Source organism: Sorghum bicolor, chromosome 9 (genome assembly GCF_000003195.3).
Source record: "Sorghum bicolor cultivar BTx623 chromosome 9, Sorghum_bicolor_NCBIv3, whole genome shotgun sequence".
Lineage (NCBI taxonomy): Eukaryota > Viridiplantae > Streptophyta > Magnoliopsida > Poales > Poaceae > Sorghum > Sorghum bicolor.
Genome location: NC_012878.2, coordinates 36,822,269 through 36,831,706, shown reverse-complemented (window position 1 = coordinate 36,831,706; position 9,438 = coordinate 36,822,269). Strand labels below are relative to the sequence as shown.

The 9,438-nt window shown below is 41.0% G+C and overlaps 1 protein-coding gene across 1 annotated transcript; it reads right to left on the bottom strand.

The window, feature by feature from the left end:
- LOC8066769 (rho GDP-dissociation inhibitor 1) lies at positions 1,297-3,389 on the bottom strand. Its single transcript, XM_002439537.2, has 5 exons — positions 3,056-3,389; positions 2,866-2,932; positions 2,549-2,767; positions 1,709-1,833; positions 1,297-1,636 (listed from the first exon to the last, which is right to left on the bottom strand). Exons 1-5 carry the CDS (start codon positions 3,212-3,214, stop codon positions 1,553-1,555), a joined length of 654 nt encoding a protein of 217 aa, XP_002439582.1. The 5' UTR covers positions 3,215-3,389; the 3' UTR covers positions 1,297-1,552.

The window sequence follows — 9,438 nt, the reverse complement described above, 5'->3', positions numbered from 1 at the left end:
ATATCTATAGACACATGGATATGATCATATTCCCATATATATATATGTATATATATATATATATATATATATATATATATATATATATATATATATATATATATATATATATATATATATATATATATATAAGTTGACTCTATAAACAAATGCAGGGATCACTAGATACTCATTGAGATTAAGATCAATGACCAATGTATATGTGTCTGGGACTCAATGAGAAAAGAGCTAGTAATGTACCAAGACATGATAGACATGATCCAAAGATATGTTATATCATTCTTTAAATATCGATGCATGCTATTTTATTTTACTATGCTATACCTAATCAACGACCGACTTATTGGGCAGGGCTTGGGCTTGGTTCATACAAAGATATCGTACGAATCTGAAAACGCTACTTCTCGCTCCTATTCTACATAGGTGGGTGCCTAGGCAGCCATATGGTACCAATTTATGTGGATACTACGTTTGCGAGTACATGCGGTGTACCAAATTTACACCTTCTAAATATATGCTCAAAGTAAGTAACATGTGTATACATTAAATTCATATCTTATTTATTTATTGAAACAAAATAAATCTGATGTATATTAACATTTTTTTCTTTAATTAATGCAAATGAAAGGAGTGGGAATTGAAAGAACAAGTGCTCGACCACACAATACTTGTCGTAATCTAGGAGACGATCGCATGTTTTATCAATGATCATGTCATCCCGGAAGACACCGAGTTCCACTACAACCCTAGGTTGGGATTGAATAGTGCAACCAAGGACGAACACTTATATGAGGTTTGTGTGGAGGGCAAACTTTTGTATAACATTTAACCGGCGGCCGAACACTTGATTACTTGTATATTATTGTAAATTAATGTGTATGTACGTATATGTATAGCTCTATAATATATATATATATATATATATATATATAGTTTCATACTTTATTTGTGTGCAATAATAACGCTCTCGTATATGTGCAATGTATAAGGATAATAGCAGCGAAGAATAAATTGGATAACAATATAATTGAAAAGAAAAATAAAAAATTAATTCAAAATAAAAATGGATAAAGAAAAAAAACCTTTAGTAATACCAACTGGGACTAAAAGGGGCTGCGCCACGTCAGCTAGTGGCGAGCTCTTTTGTCCCGGTTGGTATTACCAACCAGGACTAAAGTTTCCATTTAGTCCCGAACCTGCGAACCGGGACTAAAGGTGGGATATTTAGTCCTGAAACCTTTGTTCCGGCTTACAGCCCCGGGACTAAAGGCCTGTTTCAAATGGGACAACAAGCCCTTCGTGCAGCAGTAGTTTCAGGTTTAGAAGTTCAATAACACTACATAAATATCTCTGAATATCTCCATACAGGTATTATATATGCAAATAAAAAGTTTTTTTTGCGATAAACAACATACAATGACAACTCAAAATAAATTAAAATGCGATTAAAGGTGAAGAAATAGTGAATGGATCATTCTTGAAGCAATAGCACATTTTCTGCTTGGCTTAGCTATGAGCTCTAACATACTCCGACGAGTACCCTTGGTCCACATCATTGGGTTCCTGCTGGCCACTCCTTTCTAATCTCAAAGTAGTAACTCATCTCCAAGTAGCACTTGCCATCATCATCAACAAACTGAGAATGCGGCATTAGTGATTGGTGAAGCATCTTCCGGCATCAAAGGAAAAGCTTGGTAAATGTAAATACCTTTAGTTTAGCAGAATAAGAACCTCTTGCAAAAATGCCAGCAGGGGTGGTCTCTTCTTCACCCTCGTAGACGTAGGGCTCTAACTGGGGGCTGAACGTCCCCAGCATCATCTTCTGGGTCTCCACTGCAATAAGTGGTGAAAAATATCAACATCATTTGGACAATTGTACAAAGGTTACAGAGGAAAACCCTGCACCTACACCAGATGGTATGTTCTCGACTTCTCATATTATTCTTTGTCGTTGGATGAGCAATGCAATGACTGACATGAGATGTGGCATGAACCTGATTACCTGATTGTTCCATATATAGATCATGTTTAATCTTAAGGTTGAGTTCCATTCCTTCTGTTCTATAGTAGCTGCTACCACATTATTAGCAGTATTACGACATCTAAAACTGATTGTATAGGCTTGTTTAGATGCCCATCTATCCACCTCAATTCATGTGTGATGGAGTGGCTAAATGTCACACCCAAACCACCCGAACCCACATTGACTGAGTCATTGACGTGGATACCTACTAATCACCAGGATTAAAGACAAAAGTATATTATTTAACTGCACTAAAGCTGCAAATCACACTTTGACTTGAAATAAATCTTGAACTATAGAAATAGGAAGTTGTTACTTCCCCAAAAAGAGAGAACAAAATGGCAAGTTCACAATGATGTCTGTTGTTTAATTTGAAGCAGACTATCAGATGAGAGACGGATTCCCTTTACGTGATCTGTGCTATATATGTTGATTCGCGAATTCTCGATGACAGCATGTCGAGTCAAAGCTGATGTGAAGTGTTGACACTAAATCATGCATGCATTACGCCTGTGAGGTCCAAACCTTTTACTCCAGTCTTCCAGACAGTGTTGGTGTACTTCAGGCCTGATACAATGTTGTTGGAGACGATGAAGGAGAAACGGAAGCTGTAGGGGCTGCCATCCTTGAGAGCAAATGCATAGCCTTTCTCGTCCGCATGGAATGGGATCGGAAGGACGAGATCTGGTCTGCCAGGTGACAGGATTGTCAGGTTCAGCACCTTAACTTCTGGTTCCGCAGTTTCTGCACCAAAAAGGTTCGTTTGTTCTGGAATGCACCATGGCTCGATCCATATATGAACATGAGCATATATAGGGTGATAAATAAGAGGTTACAATCACCTCCCAGCTGCTCTGTGTCGACTTGGCCAAGGAGTTGCTCCTTCCACCTCCTCAGGCTCTCATCATCCTATGCAAGCAAGTAGCAGATCATCAAAGTAGTTTTGATTGTTCAGAAACATAAATGATGAAGATGTCAAATCCTACAATAAAAGCTGCACACCATTGAAATTCAGGCATTGATGATATATACCTTGTCGAGCTCGAGCTGTTCCTTGAGGGGGACCTGGGGGCCAAGCACGACAATGCGCTTGTTACCTTCTTCATCCTCTTCTTCCTCCTCAACGTCGGTCCCGTCGGCGTGCTTCTCCTTCTCCTTCTCCTTCTCTTTCTCTTTCTCCTTATCGTCCATGGGCTGCTATGCACACGGTTGCGCTCCCAACGCAGTCACAGGGATGACAGTGCGCGCGTGAGAGAAGCAACGACAATGGAGAAGAGGAGGAAGGGGCAGCACTACTCAAAGTTTGCGAGCGGGATCCCAGTGGTGGAGACAGAGAGGGAAGAGAAATGGCCTGATCCGTAGCTTACAAGAGAGGGGGCCGGGCGGCCGCGGAAGTGGCGCCCGGTGTGCGCATCACCACTCCTTGTGTAAGCGCCTCTGCTGAGGATCCGGGGAGCCAACCGTTACGTTGCACCGCTCGTTACGCTTTGGCATGGTAGTTTTTGTGGTTGCCATGAATTTTCCTTATGCGTTTGTTTCTTTCCTTCCGTGTCCCTCGCTGTTTTCCTTGTCTTGTATCTGTTTGGGTTGAAAAATAAGTGCATGCATGGATTCAGATTTGCCTCTTTTCTTAAACAGGAATGGACGACTTGGGGAAAAGATGTATAAACACTAGTATATGCGTGCTGCATGCAGTCCAATTTGGACCAAGCTGTAAAATATTCCTATCAAGAAAATTATAACGTCTGTTTCTGTTTCCTTAAATTTGTTTCAAAGATCTTTACTCCATTATCTATCCAACGTCTATTTTATGATTCTTGGCTTTCAGTGTTTTTAAGAATTTCAAAAATATGTAATTCAACCATATGGTATGAATATTCAAATATCTTTTTTGAAAATTTACTATAGAACATGGCATTGCTCGCACCACTCATATACGATGTCCTGACTACTCGAGCCTGAGCCTCACAACTCTACTGGCTCATGCATGTGTAGAAAACCATCATCAATTTTAAGGTCAGATAATCTCCATTGAAGATTTTTCTGCGAGACTTCCAGCTGAGTGAACATCCAGATAGGAGCATTTGGAGATGAACTCGGATGGAACATACTCGGTGAAATCGCTATACAGCGTGCTTCACGTCGGATCAACTCTGTTACTCGCACTAGTACAAAAAATCATTTTCGCTGGCATCTTATTTTTTTCACATACGGTTCACAATTTCATGGCGCCAGTAGAGAAAATTCAGTTGACCCAACAAAAGAACCGCCTGTGTGTAAATGAGTTTACACAGACGGTTTACGTAACTCAACCGCTTGTGTAAACTGTCCATTTACACATAGGAGTTACAATAACAACCGCCTGTGTAAATACCATTTACACAGGCGGTTGTCGTAACGTCACCACCTATGTAAATGTGTCTTTTTACACAGGCGGTTTGTATAGAGGACCGTCTGTGCTAATTGATTTACACTGGCGGCCCTCTTTATAAACCGCTTGTGTTAATCTTGTTATAAATACCCTTCGTCCACCTCCAGACAAGAACAGTTACTCCCGTGAGTTGTGTACGGTGGCGGACCAGACAAGAACAATTTCTAAGGGGGAGGTTTTGATCTTCATTTCTTTGGTGAGAAAGTTCCAAAAGGTTAGTTAGTGCCCTAGCTTGATGCTATTTTTTAGTGATTTTTTGGTTCAATTCTTGTACTAGAGGTGCTCTAGATCTAGGGTTCATCATGCATTCTTGCTTAGGACTAGGGTTAGGGTTCATAGGGCAAGAGAGAGAGTTTTAGCTAAATTTTTATGTAAATTCATAGTAAATTGTATAAAATTCAAAAAATAGAAAATAAATACTTTTTAGAATTCTTATGAGTAGATCTATGCAATAGAGTAATGATGAGCACATTTTGAAGTTTATATTTTTTTTGATGAGTTTTAGTTTTTGTTTTTTCAAATGAATAAGACATTATAAATTCATACATTAAATTGCTTAAAATCATAAATGGCAAATGAATACTTTTCAAAATCTTTGTGAGTAAATTTATGAAGTATGGTTATATTAAGGCATGTTTGATTTAAAAGTAAAGATTATCATAGAAATCCTTCTATATTCATAAATTTTATTCAATTGTTTCTTATAATTATGGAAATGAGTTTAAACAATTATTTAAATTCTATAAAATTGTAAACTCTGTAAGGGCTAGGTTTTCATCTCCGTTTAATTGAAGGAGGTTAGTATCTTAGTTATGACTGTTTTAAGAGGTTATATTAGTTTTGTTCTTAGCTTGACCTACATTGTTCTTAACTAATTACAGCTAAATATGGAGAGGTCATTATGGATGTACAACTTATCAAGATTAGACCCATCATATGTAGTGGAGGTCTAAAAATTTATTGATGTCGCGAGGATACATGCTCAGAGAACAAAGGCGAAGCACATATGATGTCCATGCGTAGACTGCAAAAGTATTGTGGTATTTGACAATGTAGAAGCAAACACTTCCTATCGGGTTTGCAAAGGATTTATGGAGGACTACTTGATTTTGACAAAACATGGTGAGGGTAGTTCCGCACCTTATATGCGGACAACTGACAACACTGCAACTAACATCAATGTAGAGGGTCCAATGCCACCTCTCAATGAATGTCATGCTATGCCAGATGTCAATGAAACTCATCATGCTATGCCAGGTGTCAATCAAACTCATAATGCTACGTTTGATGTTAATGAAACTCAGCATGCTAACACAGATGCCATTGAAGATGCAGATTTCTTAGAGGCAATAATGAACCGTTGTGCAGATCCATCAATATTCTTCATGAAGGGAATGAAAGCCTTGAGGAAGCAGCAGAGGAGACTTTGTACGATGAGTCGAAAGGTTGTACCATATAGTGGTCGATATTATAGGCTGTTCTTCAGTTCTTGACGATAAAGGCTAGACATAGTTGGTCCGATGCTAGCTTCAATGATTTATTGCATGTACTTGGAGACATTCTTCCTAAGCAGAACAAAGTGCCTGCTAATATGTACTATGCAAAGAAGCTAGTCAGTCCACTTATGATATGTGTTGAGAAGATCCACGCATGTAGAAATTATTGTATTCTATATCGCGATGATCAGTATAAAGACTTAGACAGTTGTCCAAATTGTGGGGCCAGTAGGTACAAGACGAACAAAGATTATCGGAAGAAGAGAATCCAACCTCTGTTTCTTCAGGGAGGAAGCGAAGAAGACCCAAACGAAGACTCAATAAGACAAATGTTCAAAGCCCACTGGCGAAAGTGGACTATTATGCGTTGAGAAGAATTCCTGCTTTGGTGATATAGTATCTCTCCATGGTTGATCGTTTGAGGTGTTTATTTGCAAACCCTGAAGACATGGAACTTATGACCTGGCATGCTTCTGATGAAAGGAAAGATGATGGAAAGTTACGACATCAAGCCGATGCAAAGCAATGGAAAGATTTTGATAAAAAATATCCGAACTTTGATGAGGATCGACGAAATGTAAGGTTTGCACTAAGTACTGATGGAATGAATCCATTTGCCGAGAGGAGCAGCACGCACAACACATGGCCTGTGATCCTGACAATATACAACATGCTTGTGTCAAAAGATAAAATATCTATTGCTAACCATTCTTATTTTTGGACCTACACAACATGAAGTTGATATAGATGTATTTCAAGAGCCCTTAATGCAAGACATGCAAACACTATAGGAACTAGGTGTGGACATGATCGATGCGTTTTGCAAAGAGACTTTCACAGTGAGAGCAATTATTATTATCACAATTAATGGTTACCCTACTCGCTTCTCATTATCAGGCCAGTTCAAGGGAAAGGTTGGTTGTGTAGAGTGCATAGATGGAACATGGCACGTGTCTCTTCCTGCATCTAACAAGATAGTGTACATGAGGCATAGAAGGTGGCTACCGGCAGGCCATAAGTACCGCCTACAAAAGATGAATAAGTACTTCGACAATATTGACGAATCAAAATCTACTGCTCCATTAGGTTATAGTAAAGGGCATAGAGTGTACATGATAGTTGAGAATGTGAAGTTTGTTTTTGGAAAGAAGACCAAAGATAGGAAACCAAGAAAGGTTGTGAAGGCAAATGAAGGGGACACATTCAAGAAGAAGTCCATTTTCTTCAAGTACTTATCGTACTGGAAAGACTTGAACGTATGACATGCGATCGATAGTTTTCATGTTCAGAAGAATATTGTCGGTGTTTTGACCACGGGGGGTTGCACCAACGAGTCAAGTTGTGTGTGTGCTCCCTCTTCCAGATGGTGATGCAAGAGTGACACAAAGATTTATCCTGGTTCAGGCAAGAGAAGGCCCTATGTCCAGCGGGGGGGGAGACTTTATATTATCTTGCACCTAAGTGCTTGTACAGGGGTGAATACAAGTGGGTGTAGCCAAGAGTTCTAAGTCCTAGCCAACGGTGGTGGTGTATGAGTTATGTTCTATGAGCTTTCTCGGTTGCGTATCTCGTGTCCCCTGGATGTCGTCCTTAGTGTCCCCCTTTATATTTCCAAGGGGAGACCTAGGTTACAGGGTGTAGGCATTAGAATAAGCCTCGATAGGGGTATAGCGCTAGCCTACTTGAGGCTTCCGTACCGGCATGGCCTCGAGCTGTCTTGTTATGGGGTGCTTTGGTGATGATGGCGCATAAGTTTCCTGAGCCCAACTTCCTGCGAATCGTTCGGTATTGGCTCGGGCGTGAGCACGCTTGTACGTCGTGGCAGTAGTCACTTCTAGGGTGGTTGAAGTGCTGACTTCCATCGCCTGATGCTTTCCTGGGAAGGAATATGTCTCCTCGAGGGTCGGGCGGCACGAGCAGCCTTGCTGTGTGGGAGCGCTGACTTCGTGCGTCTCGAGGGGTACAGCGATGGGATATCACGTCTGCTATACTGTACCGAATCGTACCTTCATCCATCCTTGGGGATAAAGCTGGAAAAGGTGGAGATTTGACGGGTGCTTGTTCCCCTATCACGCTTCCCGTGACTATCGGGTTAGGTGGGAGCATTGCAGTCGCATTAAATGCCCAAACTTTCGTACCCGCGACAGGCGGTGGTGGTCACTTTTGCGCTCGAGGCCCGTCGGCTCGCTCGAGCTACTTCCATATTCGACGGTCGCTGGCTATCGAGCCCCTATCGATTCGCTGGACCCTATTTCTGTGTTCGAGGCCACGATCGACGCCGGGCCCTGGTGATAACGTATTTATGTCGAAGCGTCGAGTCGGAGCCTCGGCTTGTTTGTGAATCCTCTCGTTGTGAGTGTTCGCTGGGATACCCCCTATTGACATCCTCGACAGTAGCCCCGAGCCTCTGTTCGAGCAATTGTGATCGAGTAGAGGTTCTTCTGATGGTCGAGTTTCCAAGGGGGTCGAGCGAGCGACCCCCGTGGGGGTAGGCCCCGAGCCCTTGGAGGAGTCTTGGACTCCTTTGAGCGCTGTATTGCTTTTTCAGATGTGACTGCCCCTAATCTTCCTTTTCACCGAAGGGCGTTTGTTATGGAAGGGAGCCTCCGATCCTTGTTGGCCGGCTTTACCTTTTCGAGGCTAGGAGCGTGACATATTTCCGGTGGAGCGAGCGTCATCGTCTTGGGTGAGCTTCTATCAGGTAATCCAAGCGAGAACCCATGCCCCATTCAATGGGGTTGGCTGTAGCCCGAAGGTGTTCTCATTAAAGCTAGGCTAGCATGTGTTGGGTATTCTTAACATCATTACCAAAAGTAGACTAAGTTCTAAATCTAGCAACGGTGCCAAAAATGCCAAACCTATCCCTCACACCACATAAGCCAAGTTGTCATCCCCAGCATGATACGAGAGACGCGGTATTGAAATATGCAATTGCTCTTCTAAATAAATAATGAATGGGATCTGCAAGCGCACAGATTAATACCGATGTAGCATTTTAACCGGGAAGTATTCCAGGTATCGTTATTTATATTTTTACCACTGGGAAGGGATTAGAAATCATCACTAATGATTACAGAATAGAATATGAGATTGAGCATTTATCATTGCATGTATAATTGAGAACATTATATCTAACTCTTCATACAGGGATAAGTGTCACATAAAAGATATATGAAATAATAATAGTGACAAGGATAACTAATCTGATCTAGCCACAATAAATATGATAAGCACCTCAATTAGATACTCTAGAAAGTCATTAGCATGGTATTAGAACGAACTATAAGAATATTCCCTAAGTTATTCTTAACTATATAGTCTAGCATTATCATAATTAGTGCAAGCATACTTAGCAATCATTGCAAGACAAGACTACGCCCATGCATAGTGATATTAGCAAGGAATATGAGAAACATAGCAATCACTCCCCTGTAATAATGTTGCTCTGCCAGCCCAATACACGAGAGGGGGACTATATAAGAATCAAT